Genomic DNA, 18,678 nt, shown 5'->3' with positions numbered 1-18,678 from the left:
ATTGCACATATCAGCTCTAATAATATAGACCATATAGTCCCCTTAGAGACTGGCTTCCTAAGTGTAGTGTGACCTTTGTTTTTAGTTCCAGATAATTAAACTCGTGAAGGTGGCAATGTGAATATGGCATTTTGTCACACTCAATTTTTTTCAAAAAATTGTTTACTTCAGCTAATATTTCATTTTAGCCAATTCTTTGTAACAAATAACAATAAAAAATGATAAATTATAAACAATTGTAAACACATCTGTTTCATACTGTAATATTAATCAAACATGGTTTACCCTTTCAACCTTCAAAGATAATTATAACACATCTAAAGGCGTATAATTACCAATTTTGCCAATGCTCCACAGCGGCCACAATCTGCTAGGCCCCATTGCCAAGTGTCTTACATTTAAGTCCACAGGCGTGATCACCAGGAGACACCGTACCTAATGAGAGCCATCTCTAGTAGGCCACTGCCAAAATATGTGATACCATGCATGTTATTGGCCCCTCCATATCTTCAGTGCTTTCTCCAAGCCCGACTGAACTGCCAGGGTCAAGATAGGTAAGCCCACATCCATCAAGTGAACCCCGTCTCGGCAAAAAAACAGACAGGTCTACTACTATGCTACCACAAGATGATACAAAAGCAGTTCTTACTTCTTGTTGTACATTTTTTATGCATTTATGCCAGTTTGACCCCCTCTATGATATATACATCATGACATAATCTCTGACCAAATAATAATAATAATAATCTCTGACTTAATGAATGAATAAATTAGATTTCATGTTGTCCAGTAGATTCCAAATGGAAATCTGACAAAGCTCATTGCCTCCCATATGTAATAGCAATATTAGGGGTTACTGAATGGAATACTTACTTGGTGAGCCATCTCCCTGGTAGACCTCTCTCATTTTACATCAGAAGCCAAGCTTTTTCACTCCACAGGGTCCACATCAAGATGCATGCCTATAACTATTGTATGGCTGGACCATTACCCTTCTATAACCATACAATTTGTTCCTAAAAGCATATGGTAAGATCCACACAACTGCTAACCTTAAACCAAAAGCCAAAGCTGCCATCTTACAGTTAACCCCTGAAGAAGAAATACAGGTTGAGGTAAAAGTACCCCACACACCCCAACAAGCCAGATATCCTCTCCACAATGTCCTAAAGGTACAAAACCCTTCCTATTCACCCCATTTCCCAACCACTACTAGGATAGGGAACAGGTCCCAGTGGGTGGGAACCTATACACCAATTGCCCTGAACATGCATGGAACACAGGATTAGATTTGGTAATGTGGGGCCACATTTGGAAAATGTGTGGTTTCTATTTCACATTCATGCGTAAATCAGCATAAATGTGTATGGCATAAGTGGCTTCAAACGTCCAAGTGAAACACAAGGAATATGAACTTGAAGGAATGACATCAGCTTTGAAACATTATTTGGATGCTAATGACTTATTTTTTGTTACATGTGTTTGATATTTGCTACTAATATCACTTTAAATGACATATACGAAGTGAAAAAAACACATTTGCAAAGTAGGCAAGAATTATCAGATAGCTTTCTTTCAGCGTGCTTTAACTCTAAATAATGAAATTAAGCAGTGACTGCTTATGTCAATACGGTGTCTAGTGACCTTTTCAAGAGGCTGCTATTCAATTTCACTAATAAAACGATTTCTTCAGTTTTAAGAACAGGGTACCTTAAAAGGGAGCCTGTCAGCTGAACAACAATGCCCAATGTTTCTGAAAGTTTAAAAAAGAAGTGGTTTTGCATAACACGTAGTTATTTCAATGACTGACAGTATCTCCCCATGTGAACCGTGCTTTAATAATTATACCTGATCTTCCCATCTTCTGGGACTGTGGCTTCAATTAGGGGGCAACGCTAACCCCAGTTATACCTTTGTGGGTGAAACCTAGGCAGTGAGTGGGCATGACCAAATGCTCCTGTGACCGGAGGCCAAAGAAACTGACCCAGAGTCATGGGAAACATACAATTTAACAAAGTGGATAAGAACCATCTGCCCATGTTTCCTGATGTAAGATTCCCTCCTTGGTCTTGTCTTAGATTCAGGCTAGATTTATACCTATCCCATGCAGGTTAAATGACCTTACTGTATTAGGCCGTTCATCTACCAGCCTCTCAGCAAAATAAACTTACTTACATTACATCTAAACTTTTGACCCTCTAGCTTTAGATGATGACCTCTTGTTGCGTGTTGTGTCACAACTGGCGGTATGGTTCTTTAGGAGAGGAGGAGCTTTTCCCTACAAAAACAGTTGAGGTAGGGGCAAATGTTTAGAAATAGAGAGGAGAAGCATATAGAGGTAAAAGGGCAAATTCAGTCTGAGGTGTGCCAAAACCAACATACCAGGTAAGGCATGAGGAGGCAAAATCACAGGGTTCGCAAAAATGTATTAACAATGTCTCAACATAATAAATCCTACTTAGCTTATGGGACAAGCGATACAAATGCCTTACTTGCTCCAGTTGTTGGCTGGGAATATGGAGGGAAAAACAGGACATCTGCCTAACGTTTTAATGATATGTGCTGGATAGTTGATTTTGGAAGCTTGATTCAAAATGAGTGTCCTGAATATGCCAGTGGCTTAAGGCCTATGCTGGTCAGTAATAAATGCATGCATTTTATAAATGTGTTTCAAGAAAACGGTTTGCTTGGAAAGAGCAAAAGATGGCCACTACTGGGAATCTCAAACGCTGGTGTTTGAGGGAGAGGGGCTGGTTAAATAACCATTACATAACTGAAAACCTTCCACCTCATCTATTAATGTTAACAGAAAAGTGAAGATGATGAGGGGGATGAAAAATTTGTGTAACAAATCAGCAATTTACACTATGGGATCCAAAGCTAAACTCTAGAAATTTAATTAACTGCATATTGCTACTAAAAAAATACTGCAATGAATAATTGTGTTTCCTGCAATGATCTAGATAATGGTTGTGTTTCCTGTGTAAATATGACCTAGATATATTACAGAGCTCAGCTAACAACATAGCATGGCCTGCAAGCACATGGGAATATTGACGAGAATTAAAGTTTCCACTGTGCATCATGAGATAAACGCTTAGTAAACATCTAAATACAGAATCAGTAGGTGGACATATCTATTAAATAAATAATTGGAGTACACAGAAAATAAAAAATATTTCTCATTCTAGATTTATTCGTATTCCCTAAAATATGTGAATCGATAATCTCACGGGCCTTGAAAAAAAAACCACAACCCTTTCAGTCCACTTAGGACAAACCTGTTGGTTGGGAGCCCAGTGATGTCACCATGTGTGAGGCGGCAGAGGATGATGTCAGAAAATGCAGGTGGAGTCCCAGAATGCAGGCAACGCAACTGTATCAAAATCAATAACAAACGAATAATCGAGGTCTGGTACACGGAGAGTTAACAAGCCTTAGGAATAGCCGGGGTCTGGTACACGGAGAGTAAACAAGCCTTAGGAATAGCCGGGCTCTGATACACGGAGAGTTAACAAGCCTTAGGAATAGCCGGGGTCTGCTACACGGAGAGTAAACAAGCCTTAGGAATAGCCGGGCTCTGATACACGGAGAGTTAACAAGCCTTAGGAATAGCCGGGGTCTGGTACACGAAGAGTCAGCAAGCCTGAGGAATAGCCGGGGTCTGGTACACAGAGAGTTAACAAGCCTTAGGAATAGCTGGGGTCTGATACACGAAGAGTCAGCAAGGAAAAACAAGGGCAATAACGGCACAATAACTGAGCAATGAACGAACCGCTAGTGGGACGTCACTCGCACGTTCCCCGCCGTCTGTGTCGGGGAACGCATAAAGTTTGATGAGAACCCCCGCGTGCGCATGTGCCCAGAAGAGGCCATGCGGATAGTGGAGGAGGGAGCAGCGGATGCGACGCGGAGAGAGTGGGTATTCGGGTGAGTGGCAGGGCCGGACTGGCCCACCGGGATACCGGGAAATTTCCCGGTGGGCCGGAAGGTCCGTGGGCTGGGCGGCCGGCAGACTTACCATGAAGACAGCCGCTGAGCGGCTGCAAATGGCAATGAACGCCTCCCTCGGTGCCAGGGGCGGGCTGGGCAGGGGGGCAATTGCCCCCCAGGCTTCCCGAAATCTAATCAAAGCGGCCGCTGGGTGCTGATGCGGCCGGCCGGCATCAGCACCCAGCAGCCGTGTGCGATGGCCGTCTAGTGATGGGAGCAGTGTGAGGGGTGAAAGCTCCGCCCCCTCGCACTGACCTTTCACCCCTCACGCTGCTCCCATCGCTATGCGGCCATCAGATTGCTGGGAATGTAATCTAAACGGCCGGTGCGTGCTATGCCGCCGGCCGGCTCTGCTTTAATACTTTTTTTTTACTTTATATGGCAAGCCGATCCAGCTTACCATATAAATAAAAAAAAAGTGTTAAAGTAGCTCCGGCCGGCGGCATCAGCACGCACCGGCCGTTTAGATTACATTCCCAGCAGTCTGATGGCTGCATAGTGATGGGAGCAGCGGAAGCTCCGCCCCCTCGCACTCAGACTGCTGCAGCACCGGATGTCAGGTCAGTGGCATCCTGTCAGCATAGAGGAGAACAGTGTGCAGCTACCAGGAAGTCAAGAGAAGTAGAAGGTGAGTAAAATAATGTATTTTTTGTACTGTATAATGTTTTTTGTATTTGTTAAAAACAAAAAAAATCGGCATGTGTGTGTATGTAAGTGTGTCCCCCTGAATGCCACTCTGCCTCCAGAAATGCCTTATACCCCCCTATATGCCACTCTGTCCCATGATATGCCTTTTAACCCCCTATATGCCAGAGTTGCATATAGGGGTATAAGGCATTTCTGGATGCAGAGTGACATATAGGGGGTCAAAAGGCATATCTGGAGGCAGAGTGGGATAAAGGGGGTTAAAAGGTATATCATGGGGCAGAGGAGCATATAGGAGGGTATAAAGCATATCGGGGAGGCAGAGTGGCATATAGGGGGCATAAGGCTTTTCTGGAGGCAGAGTGCCCCATGATATGCCTTTTAACCCCCTTCATGCCACTCTGCCTCCAGAAATGCCTTATACCCCCTATATGCCACTCTGTCCCATGATATGCCTTTTAACCCCCTATATGGCAGAGTGGCATATAGGGGGTTAGAAGGCATATCATGGGACAGAGTGGCATATATTATTTTTTATTTAATATGGCAAGCTGGATCGGCTTGCCATATAAAGTAAACAAAAATGTCCCATGATATGCCTTTTAACCTCCTATATGGCAGAGTGGCATATAGGGGGTTAGAAGGCATATCATGGGACAGAGTGGCATATAGGAGGGTTGAGGCATATCAGGGAGGCAGAGTGGCATATAGGGGGGTATAAGGCTTTTCTGGAGGCAGAGTGCCCCATGATATGCCTTTTAACCCCCTTTATGCAACTCTGCCTCCAGAAATGCCTTATACCCCCCTATATGCCACTCTGTCCCATGATATGCCTTTTAACCCCCTATATGCCAGAGTGGCATATAGGGGTATAAGGCATTTTTGGATGCAGCGTGACATATAGGGGGTCAACGGCATATCTGGAGGCAGAGTGGCATAAAGGGAGTTAAAAGGGATGTCATGGGGCAGAGGGGCATATAGGAGGGTATAAAGCATATTGGGGAGGCAGAGTGGCATATAGGGGGCATAAGGCTTTTCTGTAGGCAGAGTGCCCCATGATATGCCTTTTAACCCCCTTTATGCCACTCTGCCTCCAGAAATGCCTTATACCCCCCTATATGCCACTCTGTCCCATGATATGCCTTTTAACCCCCTATATGGCAGAGTGGCATATAGGGGGTTAGAAGGCATATCATGGGACAGAGTGGCATATAGGGGTATAAGGCATTTCTGGATGCAGAGTGAGGGTATAAAGAGAGGGTATAAAGCATATCAGGGAGGCAGAGTGGCATATAGTGGGGCATAAGGCTTTTCTGGAGGCAGAGTGCCCCATGATATGCCTTTTAACCCCCTATATGGCAGAGTGGCATATAGGGGGTTAGAAGGCATATCATGGGACAGAGTGGCATATAGGGGGTATAAGGCATTTCTGGAGGCAGAGTGGCATATAGGGGGTTAGAAGGCATATCAGGGGGGCAGAGTGGCAAGCCTGGGGTCAGAGGTGCATAACTCGGGGGTAGGTTGTCAAATGAAAGGAAATAAAAACCAAATATGTCTCAATCATAGCTTTTATTAAATATGGAAAAAAATAGTCTACATGAATTAATAAAGAAATAAAAGTTTCTTACCAGAATATCGTGAAGAATAATGTGATCAGTGTTTTGTTCCACTAAATAAAATGGAACTCTTTCATCTAACAATGTTCGCAGTAGTAAATGTTTTGATCCTATTATGTGTAATGTATTTAATTTATTAGGGCCTTTTAACACTTTTGCTTTCTGGCATTTTAATACAAATAATGAGATAAAAAGAATTGCACATAGTGTGACTCGGGTGTGTATAAGGGGTGCGTGTGGGTATAAGAGCTTCACCGTGAGATAAACTATATGGGGCTGGTCTCCAAATTTTTCCAGGGCTGCTTTTCAGTCCCAGTCCGGCCCTGGTGAGTGGCTGTGCTGGGGATTCCTGCGGGGATTCTGGCACCATGACATAACTGGCATACAAAATGTATGAGGCATCTGGGAACAGCGCAAAACAAAACAAAACAAAAAAAATTGATAATAAAATGAATAAATAAAATATATTTAAAAAGAAGTGAAAAGTGCCCCTTACCCCTTCACTAGTCCTTTTTTCATGTATCATCTTCTATCTTATCCCTTCTCTTCTCTATTCAATCGGCTATCCTTGTCTGCATCTCCACAGACATAGCATGGCAAGAACTTCTGCCAAAATGGTGGAGCTTCCTGTGACATACTCTCCCTGATGCTCCAATCACCCAATAACGACGCTTTTGGTCATGTCCTCTCCTCCATTGGAGTTCCCTGCCGAGGTTATGTTCCCAGAGATGCGGACAAACTAGAAGATTGAAGATAGCAGATTGAAGATAGAAGAGAAGGTAGAAGCTAAAAAACAGAAAATGAAGAAGATGCAGCAGCAGAAGTGGCCGGCAGAAGGGGAAGTGGTCGGCAGAGAAAGTAGGGGAACATTAATAGAGTGAGCAAGAAAGAGTGAATGAGTTATGGGTTAACGGAAGCGCAAATCCGTAGGTTAGCCAGGGGAGACCAAAGACAAAGGGTGGTCACACCAAATATTGATTTGACTCAAATTTAAAGCTTTTTTACCTTACAGCATTTTACAGCAACTTTGCTGCCTTTAACTTTTGCACAGTACTGTAATACAGAATATAAAAATAGTCACTAGTGTGAACCCCCCCCCCAATATCCTTTACATATCTAATAAAGAGGACAGCTTTGGTTCTAATAATGCCACAGATATTTTGCAAATGATTTATTTAAGCTATTCCCCTGTTATCTGTCTTATAAGTGACTTTACAATAGAATACAGCCTTGCATTTACAATAGCGAGTGTCTCAATTAGGGTGCTGAGCGGAAAGCATCAAGCATTCACCATTCTCTGCAATAATTATAGAAACACAGTCCAAGGTGTCATTTAATGATTTTCAAGGGCCTGCTTTATTCACATAATTTCAAACACATCATTTGTGTATCCTTTTCAGATGCTGTTATTTGTATGTTCATGTTATTACAGTAATTAATCAGCTGGGGGTCGGACATTATGGTTTATTTATAATCTTTGTAGTGAACAAAAACTGCCATTGTTGCTTGTTTTTCAACTGTGGCTGCTGTGTCTTTTCTCATCCTCGCTTAATGTGAATGCTGATTGTTCTTCTGAGTTTTGACTTCCTCCACAGGATAGGCAGCCTTGATTTGATGTGAGTTAAAGGCGATATTGCTGTTCCGAGTGCCCACTTCACATTTGAGTAATAAGACCAAACACCTAAAAAACTGGGAAAACAAGTTGCAAACCACACATCATGTTACAGATAGTTGTGAAAAAAAATCTTTATTCTAATAAAACAAAAGAAAAATGCCTATGACAACACTGGTAATGTTGTACATGGGACACCCCAAACTGGTCTACATATATTTATTTCGGCAACCTGGGTAGATATTGTGCTCTAGGTACTCAACATAGAAGGACCAAGATCTCCTGAATCTGGTAGACACAGAAAGTCCTGCAATGGCAAACTTACACAATGGGAAAATGCATGGTGTCCTGCTGACATGCATGGGCGTAGGAACCGGGGGGGACAGATCCCCCCCAGTAACTCATGCGGGGGGGACCGATAATTAAGAAATCCCCCCCAGGGCCGTAGGAACCCCCCACCCAATAGAAACACCGCAAATGCGGCCCGCGAGACCTCGAGGTTCGGCCCGCGTAAGATTGGCAGCCAGGGCAACAGATCTTACGCGGTCCGCAGCTCGAGCCCTGCTACAACAAGAGCCCTGCTACTTACCTGTGGGAGGGTCTTCTGTACTGCACAGAGGAAGCGGAACCCAGCAGAGTTCACGTGACATCACATCACATCCTGCTTCCTCTGTGCAGTACCAGAGAACGCAGAGGGAGGCCGCGCCCTCTGCTGAAGTCTGTGAGCGGCATCGAGGAGCTGCAGTGCAGGTAAGGGGGTGGGGAGGGTGTTTGAATCAGTATGCGTGAGTGAGGGAATTAATCTGTGAATGAATGAGTATATGAATGAATGAGTGTGTGTGTGATAGCATGGATGTGCAAGTGCTGAAACCTAGGCATGATGGGACTGTGATTGCTGTTAGCAATCACACTCCTATCATGCCAAGTCAGCCAGTACATGCTGAAACCTAGCTAGCTGCCCCCCTTGTGTATTGATGCTGCCAGCAGTATGGGGTCTGCACATCACTTACAGCCACCCTGTACCAGCATGTACTGGCTGACTTGGCATGATAGGAGTGTGATTTCTAACAGCAATCACAGTCCCATCATGCCTAGGTTCCACCATTTACTGGTTGGATGTGTAAGTGCTGGAACCTAGGCATGATAGGACTGTGATTGCTGTTAGCAATCACACTCCTATCATGCCAAGTCAGCCAGTACATGCTGAAACCTAGCTAGCTGCCCCCCTTGTGTATTGATGCTGCCAGCAATATGGGGTCTGCACATCACTTACAGACACCCTGTACCAGCATGTACTGGCTGCCTGGGTATGATAGGAGTGTGATTGCTAGTGATTGATAGTGTGATAAGGGAGGGTAGGGAGGGGGGTAGATAGTAAGAAAGTGTGAGAGGGGGAGAGGGGGTAGATAGTGTGAGAAGGGGGAGAGGGGGTAGATAGTGTGAGAGATGGGGAGAAAGTGGGGATCTGATGGGGGAAAATGCTGTCCCCCCAGATTTTTAGGGGTTCCTACGCCCATGCTGACATGTCTACACACTGACCCAATCTGCGTCTCCAGGATCGGGTGTTGCAGTATGTGGCCATTGGCTGGATATGCCCGGCCACACGCTACATGTGTCAGGTTCAAAAACCTAGTGTGCAGATGCTCATCCAGTGCCATTTAGAAGCTGCTGGCCTTAAAGGCCCCAGTCCTGGACACAGGCAGGACAAGTTTCATTCAAGTTAGGGAAATAAAGCTCGAACTCTGTGAATATATGTGCACTTTCTTTAAACATGTGTTTCTCTCCCACCCAACAAAGTGATCTCTTTAAAAATCCTGATCTTACCTGTTTGTTCATAAAAATATAAATTAGTGGATTGATGAAAGTACTGCTTTTGGCCAGAATGGATGGTACAATGCTAACTGTTGGTGTTATCATTCCAGGTTTCCCAAAGGTTGTCATCAAGGAGACTAAACCATAAGGCATCCAGCACAGGAGGTAGCAGCTGACCATACAAACTACCATGAACAGTAATCGGTGATCCCTTTTCTGAGCAGTCGTCAGATTAATGCGAGTCATCTGCCAAAAACAAACACAAATATTTTTGGTGACTTAGCAGTTTAGGACATGACTGACCATCATAGGTCAACATTTTTCATAACTGAAATAAATTATTACATTTTTCATCCCAGCTCAAAACAGATATAGAAAGCCAAAGATTTGACCTTCTTGTCAAATTTTGTACTAAAGAATGTATTACCAAATATAACTTTCAAGAATTACGACTCCAGTGGAAACCCCATTAGCCTCCATTTTATTGGCAAAATAGTATAAAATAGAATATCAATTAATGAAAGAATGATCACTGGTCATTAAGTGTCCATTGAAGCGTCATTACCAGTATGACATTGGTATTTTGCTCAGAAACATCACTTCTGTCTGTTTTCATCACATCAGGCTGATGGCAAACAGGACATTTATTTTCTAAATAACTACTTCTATGTTGCTGGCTATGGATGCATAGAATAAAACTTCAATTGGAGATTTAAAATTGTGGATTATTTACGACTAGGTTTAGAGTACTTTTCACCCTTTATATATTTTTATTATATTAAAATGCTCCAGAAAATACAGTCTTTAAATATGGAAGTCAAAATTAATGGCATGCATATCAGAAGAGAAAAATGTATGGATAAAGATCTGATACTTGACTCCAGGCATATAATTCTATTGCCTAGTGCACAACCTTTGAAAAGCTGCCTTCCCATCTGAATGCTCATCACTGCTCTCCACGCCATCCTACAACCTCCATTCCACTTTAAGCATCCTACTCCTGGGTTCATATTACAAGGCTTCACCTTATTCTACAGAGCTCATCAAATATGTTATTGGACTTCTAGAAAAAAAATCTCCTTCATGTTTCAGATTTCTGAAAATGTCTGCCTCATTTCAGGTGTAATCTTTTAACAGTACTGTTGTGAAAGAAACTTCTATGTTTCCTGGTAAAATAAAAACATTATTGACTGGGACTAAAAGTCAGCTCAATGATTTACACAATTTTCCAGGGGGACGAGAGGTTAACAAGATGGTTCCCCTGGCCAATGAAGCCTATGGGGCATATGTACAGCAAAACAATCCCCAAAGCTTGGCCTGGCCCTGATATAATAAGAAAGAAAGTAACCTAAACTAACCTAAATCATACCACAGAACATAGGCAACAAAGTATTATGTATAAAAGCAGGTAGTAGATGAAGGAATCCCACACTGTACATTATTATTCTAACTTTATAGGCTTACCGGTTCAGATAGGTATTTAATTTATCCTATTAATATCCACAATCTACATCCTACATGCTGAAATCATTTATCTGGTTTCTCCATCTTAAGATCTCCAAGCCCCTGACTTCTCCACATGACCTTTGCAAGAATCAGTCCTTCCATACCCACTTTATGAATCATTCTAAATAGATTGTAAGCGCATCCTTCTGTACCAGTACATCTTAATGCGTATTCATGTTATAGCTAATTATTTATATTTTAAACAAAACAGCACTGAAAAAAGGGGAACTGGCAGCTAACAACAAAAAGGTTGGGAATACCAGGGAACAGAAAATTTTGGGCGGCCCAAGTGGGAAAAAGATAAAAAATTTGAAGACAGAAGGTCGTCATGGGCAAAACAAGAATGGTCATTAGCAGAGTATTTGGATATAGGAATGTACGTATACAGAGAACTGTGTTGTTAAGTACTCTATAGGCTATGGAAAGCAGTGGAAAGAGTGGAGCCAAGGCAGCAGATTTCAGAGTATGGAATTCTCAATAGTGGTGGAGATATCAGAAACTGGTGATTGAGGAGGGAAATCATCAAACGATGAAAGCCACCCAGGATGCAGTTTTAGGGAGGCAGTTTGTGAGAAGAGGTAGAAGAAAAGGCAAGAGGTCAGGAGAGATTAGTTTTTGTAATCTCTTTTTTTTAGAGGCATGCTATAAATGTAAAAAAGGAATTCTAGTGCTTGGGAAAATTGGAGCAATCAGAACTATATATTGGTTGTTACGGTGATTGTTCCACATTTATAGCAATGCTCCAGAAATGACCTTTATACATAACTTATAACATATTTATCGCAATCCGTGGAAAAATGTTAGGGTCGGTAGAAGGAAATACAAATTGAATGTGACCATTGTGGTCTTTCCTTACACTTTAAGGGAATTTATACATGTATGGGGTCTATGCACTAAGACGTTGAGCGGTCAGTTGAATTAATGGTCAGACTGACTGAATTGAATCAACTTAGTGCCCTTGCATGCTAACACAAATATAATCTAATATTCTAATAATATTCACTAATCTAAATATTAACACTAAATGTATACCTGGGTGCGTATGCATATCTGTCTACCCACCTATCTATCCAAATAGTAACAATTATCTTGAACAAGGCTTAAAGGTTAAGATTTATGAAAACTAAGTTTTCTGATGTTTCTATACACATATTGCAAATTTTGGGACTGTCAGAGGGACATCAGATGAGTAAAGAGGGATGGAAGGATTTAGAGCCAAAAGAGTTATTGTCCCTCCTAAAAAGGGATATTTGGGAGGAATGTATGACATCACTTGCTGTAAATGGAAAATAAGATTTTGTTTAATTTACCAGAATATAATCTGCTTCGCATTGTGGTTTATTTTCCACTAGAGAGTAAGCCATTGTATTTCTAGAAAAAAAGTAGCACACCTACTAAGACAACTATGTTTGATGTATAGCATAGGATCCTACCTGTAATGAAAAATATAACGTTTTAATAATCTTATTTTTTTCTTTAATAGAACAAACTTTGGTCAACTCTATAGATCAAGTTAGAATACAACTTACCCCTCGAATTACTCTAATTATGTGTCCATAGCAAAATACCATGATGAGCAGAGGTAACACAAGACAGAAAAGGAAGAGGCAAACTATATAGGATACATTGTTTGCAGACTTGGAGTGCCAGACAACCGAACATGTAGTACCGGAACTTTCGAGACCGTAGCGACTCCATCCGAAGAGAGGGAGTAAAGTCCAAAACACAGAGTAACTCCAGGATCCAACAATACATATCCAGGCATTTTTGTAGTTTGACACATCGGCTTTTGAACATTTAAGCACCGTGATGTAACGCTCATATGAGAGAGTAGACAAAGAAACAAGAGACACAATACCTAAAGTTAAAAGAAAATATATCACATGAGATTTTGAAATTCAAGACTGTCTGCAGAGAAGTTATTTTAGCCTTAGTCACTTATAGAATATGAGTATTCATGGTCTACATTAAAACTCCTTCTAGATCTGCAGGTAAATCAAGTTCTTTCTACTTTGGAAAAGGGACAACCCAAACATTTAAAGGGAACATGCAGCTAATTAAGCAATAAAGTGCATATCATAGCTGGAGTGTTCATTTAAACCGACAACCTCTGTATCTTTAGAGCTTGGTGGCCAAGGTTGCAATCAGTGGGGCAATGAATCTGTTCTTGCCAAGCCTCTAGATATCCTTGCATTGCAACACAGGTGCAGCTCCAGTTTCTGATGTGCAGCATGTCATTTTAACCAAAACCCGAGCCTTGCAATATATTCGTATTCTTAGTAAAAATAACCAATCTTATAAAATGTTTTTGAAACAGAATACCCATTACAATAACCAATAAAATATTTTTTGTTTAAATAAAAAGTGTACTATTAGTTATCAAGATATATGAAATTAGCTGTAAACTATGGATGAGGCTAAGGGGAGGACTGTCAAGGACAATAATTCACATGCGTAATTAGCCCATATGAGCCCTGTCATTATACAATAGGTATTACATAATGCAAACATGTAATTAGTCTCATATTACAGCTATTCTAATATCTTTTAAAAGAAACCTTTGGTAGTTTGGCCCAGTTACTACTTTCGTTATGCTTGTCTTGTGTGAACGAGTTGGTCGAATGACCCATAAAGCCCCACCAACAAAGAATGCATGTTAAAGTACTTTTATAATGTGCATTCTTTGCCCGTGAAATCAGTGGGAGTTCTTCCTCCTCATGCGCACGGGTGATCATTTTAGAGGACCTGGAGCTCTCCTTGGTACATTGTTGGCTTGTGCTGAGTATACCCATATCTTTTCCAAACGCATTTCCTAAAACGGCTGGAGGAAGGAAAAATGAGCAAATGCATAGAGTGGATTCTGGTGAATCTTCATGCATTTCCATGCAAATAAGTTAATTCAATGGTGGACGCTTGGCTATCATTGACATTAAAGAGAATATGAAGGCTGGAGTGCCCCTTTAAACATCGAAGGCTATACTTAAATATAACATTAGCAATATATTAAATACCACATTAGAAGACATTACATTACAATGCTATGTCAGAGCATTCAGTATATTGCACAGAACATACAGAAGTAATATAACATTTCACTACTTTTCCCTGTTATTTCAAGGGTCAATAAACATTTTGAGTGTAAGCTCTGGTGAGCAGGGCATTGAGCATATCTTCTGTTTCAATTTAAATACTATTAACAGCACAAAATCTGATGGCAATATATATATACATAATATTATTTATTATATTATAATTATTGATTGTAGAATCATTACTGAAAATGACAGTGATTAATAATGATTTATTATTATTATTATTATTATTTACCACTTACCGAACAGAGCGTTGCAGAAGCCATACCACTTGCAGCCCTGCGGACCGATCAGCCACCCTCCCGACACGCTGGCTGCGAAGCTGAACGGGGTACCGAACACACAGAGCAGCAGGTCGCTGACACAGACGTTAAGCAATATCATGTTAATGGGAGTCCGGATCGAGTCAAACTTCACGAAGATCACCAGCACCAGGGAGTTGTACAGAGATCCCAGCACCAGGATGCAGCCCAGGCACACGGCCACCACGCTGTGGCTAGTCCTGGTCAGTCCGGCCACCGGGAGCAGCGTGCCCGGCGAGTGCCCCCGGCTGATGTTAAGCACGGAGCTGTCATTCTGCATGTCCGGGGCAGCTGGTCTCTAGCGGCACCTCGCTCTCTCTATTAAGATGCCGTGGAGGCAAGAAGTATAGCCAGCCATAACTAGAGACCCACAACTTGTACGGTGCACCGAATCAAGCCCAGCAGTACTCCCCTTCTAGGACTAGGATCCTTGTGGGATCTCCATGAAGCTGGGTGGGTAATAAGACACGCACAGGGTGTTGCTGATGTGTAGCTGCAGGGAGGGGGCAGGGTCCTACACAATTCAGGCTTCAATAAACCATTAAGTAGTGGGCCTTATATCAGTGCTGAAATAATTCCCTGCCTGAAAAGGTTATTTATCACATGCCAACCTATGCAGTGTGCTATTATTCATACTTTCACTGGCATGCACTGATGACCATACCCCTGGATGTTGCCAGTATTCACAATTTATAATCAAAGGAAGTTCTTGTGCTTCAAAAAGATTTGATCACCTATAAAAGTCCACTTTAGGTTGTATCTCATGTCGAACCATTTCATGGGAAGCCTTTGTGGTCTCCCAGAGCCCTGTCCATCACCTGTGATAGGTAACCTATTCACCTAGTGAATCTGCAGCTCAACCTAATCATATTTAGATTTGACTTAAATCATACCCTCAAGTCTATTCACAAAAGATGTAGCAAATGTTTTTTTTTCTTTTTATTATTTGTTATTATTATACATTTTAGTTATTCTGGTTCTAAGAAAGCACAGCATTTCAATAATATATGAAAATGCATCTACTATGGTGCCTTTTGAATGTACTAGAAAAAAATAATTATATTTGCTTTCCGACACTCGAATTTAAAGGAATGGAAATTGCCTTTTTTTTTACCAGTGTCAAACAGGCATTATTATGAGAACAAAAGATGTAAAACCAGAAGGAGAAGTGGTTGTCTGAATGATAGCATATAATCAATGTTTTCAGAAAAGTCTCAATATTTGACAATAGCACAATAATAACTATTATTACAAAGCATTTTGATTATCACATCAAATGCAATTTATTGCGCCCATCTAAATCTAAAAATTCTATGTAGCTATTGAAACTCCACATGTGGATGATCAGAAGAAAGAAAACAAAGACTGGCAAGTATTTCAGGATCACCTGACATGGGCCCAGGTAGACATTACATAAGCAGAGACACCGAAAATCAAGCCTCTGATTGCTTCCCCAGTGTATAAAGCTGTTACCGTATTTTTCGCTCCATAAGACGCAGTTTTTTTCCTCCCAAAGTAGGATGAAAAATCAGCCGCGTCTTATGGAGCGAAGATGCAGGCAGGGAGGGGGGGGGGGGGCAACGATATACCGTATTTATCGGCGTATAACACGCACTTTTTTAACTAAAATCCGGAGCTTAAACCCTACCTGCGTGTTATACGCCGATAAATCCGGGGTCGCAACTGAGGCAGGCGGCGGCGGCGGCCGCCAGCAGAGGAGTCCTGGATTTCTGCCAGTCAGGGGGGCCCAAGGGGTGCCGAGCGGTTGCTGAAGACAACCGCTCGGCAACTCTCGGGCCCCCCTGCCTGACAGATATACAGGAATCCTTTGCTGGCGGCGGCCGCCGCCACTGCCGCCTGCCTCAGCGCTTCAACTCCTGTGTTGGAAGCGTTTGTCTCGGGTGCCGGCGCTTTACGCTGGGCGCCGGCATATGACGTCAGACGCCGGCGCTCAGCAGTGAAGCGCCGGCACCCGAGATAAACGCCTCACGCTTCCAACACAGGAGTTTAAGGTAAGTGACCGGGGCGGGGGGGGAGATCCTGAGAAGGGGGGGTTAGGGAGTTAGAGGGGAGATCCTGAGAAGGGGGGGTTAGGGAGTTAGAGGGGAGATCCTGAGAAGGGGGGGTTAGGGAGTTAGAGGGGAGATACTGAGAAAGGGGGTTAGGGAGGGAGGTCTTACTGTGTGTGTCTTACTGTGTTTGTGTGTGTGTCTTACTGTGTGTGTGTGTGTCTTACTGTGTGTGTGTGTGTGTGTGTCTCACTGTGTCTGTGTGTGTCTTACTGTGTCTGTGTGTGTCTTACTGTGTGTGTCTTACTGTGTTCATAGCTTATTCAGTTATTGTAATAAATATTTTAGCCCATTTTTTAGCTCAAAATATTTTTTCCTTTTTTTTCTCCTCTAAAATCTAGGTGCGTCTTATCAGCAGGTGCGTCTTATAGAGCGAAAAATACGGTAAGTATTTTTCATACTGTACAATTCATCATCTATGATTTGGACAAGGCATGCGTTCTATATAATATATATGCTTAAAGCAGGGCTTTTACCTTATATTGTTCTATTCCACTGTTTTCTTATTTAAGTTTTTGCCTGAGGTAATGTTTTAGGCAGCTGCCTATTAGCCATATGTACCGGTATGTGTTCTAGCTGTGTTATCTCAGCTCAATCTACTGGATTAGTCCTATAACCCATAATCAGGTTAATGAGAGGAAATTACTTAATTAGATGCAGGTATAAAAAAATACATGGTATATCCGTGAATGAAACGACAAAGGGGCTTCTTGTCTGGGTCACTATTAGGTTGAGAACCGACCCTGAGCGATATAAAAGGTGTGTAAGGGACCAGTTCTCATATCTCACAATGTGAAATGTGTAATGTAGCCAAGAAAGACTGTTTTAGGCTAGGTTTCCACTTGGGTTTTTGTCCTGCGTTATTTTCTTGATGAAAAACGCCAGGAAAAACGCCAAGAAAACTGCCACTGCATTCTCCTGCGTTTTGGCGTTTTTTTCTGGAGTTTTTTCTGGCGTTTTAGCCTTTCTGTGGAAATTGCTTTTTTGACCTTAGGCAGTTTTTCCAGCCTTTACAAGTTAGAAGTTTCACCCAGCTAAAAGGGATTAGGATAAATGGCAAGTATCTGCCCCCTCCTGATGTCATTTCCTTGGTAGAGTTCTACTTAAACGCCCCGGCGGACCCTTTTGTCTCTTTTCTGTGGTTTGTAAGGCATGCTTTATTCCGAATGTCTGCTCCTCTAGGAAGATTGGCCCCAAATGATGGTGCAAATTGTTTGCTGTTGCTTTTGGCACGCAGGATCCCGTTGGTTTGTTTGTAATGGCATGTTTGTTCCAAATGGTGTAAAATTCAATATGAACTTTGTTTTGTGTGAAACTGTTTGTTTCCAGCCTATTTCTCGTAGGACACACAGATACTGGGTCCATCCTCTGCATTGTAACTGTGGAAAAAAACCCACATGGCTTTTTCATGGCGTTTTTTCTCTCCCATAGACTTCTATTGGAGAAAAACGCCAAGATTTCCTTGCAAAAAACACCAGAGTGTCAACATGCTGCGATTTTGAAAAACTGCCAAAGAGCCCAAAAAAGCAGAAAAACGCCACAGAGGACCGAAAAAACGCCAAACAGAAAAACGCCAAGTGGATATGGCATTGTGCGATTTCCTATTGAAGAACAGCCAACATCTGGCCGCAGCGTTTTTTCACAAAAAAACCCGCCGTGTGGCTGAATTGGCGTTTTTATGGGCGTTTTTATCAAAAAAACAACCAAGTGGAAACCTAGCCTTAGACAATCGATGAATAATGTGAAGATAAATCAATGAAATCTGTTTAACATTAATAGGCTGGCAAACAGTAGAATCAATTAGTAATTACATTTGGGATATACAAAAAGGTTTGAGAAGAAATTATAATTAATCCACATGGAATTGTCGTTCACACAGTACTGAAATATCTAAAGCACATCCCCTGAAAGGAGGAAAGATATGGTCTGTTGAATAATCAATATTTCTATCACAGTGTGATAACTAATATACCACCGAGGATTTACTAGAGTTATTGAGTTTTATTAGTTTTAATGTATAGGTAAATGTAT

At 42.0% G+C, this 18,678-nt stretch overlaps 1 protein-coding gene across 1 annotated transcript; it reads right to left on the bottom strand.

The window, feature by feature from the left end:
* Positions 1 to 7,802: 7,802 nt before the first annotated feature.
* Positions 7,803 to 14,858, bottom strand: LOC149298183 (opsin-3-like). The gene is made up of 4 exons (XM_089487652.1): positions 14,519 to 14,858; positions 12,714 to 13,042; positions 9,691 to 9,924; positions 7,803 to 7,943 (listed from the first exon to the last, which is right to left on the bottom strand). The coding sequence occupies exons 1-4, from the start codon at positions 14,856 to 14,858 to the stop codon at positions 7,803 to 7,805; spliced, it is 1,044 nt and encodes a 347-aa protein (XP_089343778.1).
* Positions 14,859 to 18,678: the final 3,820 nt, after the last annotated feature.

The sequence above is a fragment of the Sceloporus occidentalis genome, unplaced genomic scaffold, assembly GCF_023333645.1.
Source record: "Sceloporus occidentalis isolate IW3139 unplaced genomic scaffold, rSceOcc1.0.p SCAF_34, whole genome shotgun sequence".
NCBI classification, from domain to species: domain Eukaryota; kingdom Metazoa; phylum Chordata; class Lepidosauria; order Squamata; family Phrynosomatidae; genus Sceloporus; species Sceloporus occidentalis.
Note: the sequence above shows the minus strand (reverse complement) of the source record. Positions and strands in the feature narration are given on the sequence as shown.

Excerpts from the sequence above, each read along its gene's own strand:
- LOC149298183 (XM_089487652.1), bottom strand. The coding sequence starts at position 14,858 with ATGCAGAATGACAGCTCCGTGCTTAACATCAGCCGGGGGCACTCGCCG. Across the intron at positions 13,043-14,518 it reads CTTCTGCAACGCTCTGTTCG|GTATTGTGTCTCTTGTTTCT; the intron begins GTAAGTGGTAAA and ends TTTTAACTTTAG. Across the intron at positions 7,944-9,690 it reads ATATTTTTATGAACAAACAG|TTTTTTAGGTGTTTGGTCTT; the intron begins GTAAGATCAGGA and ends TTGTTTTCCCAG.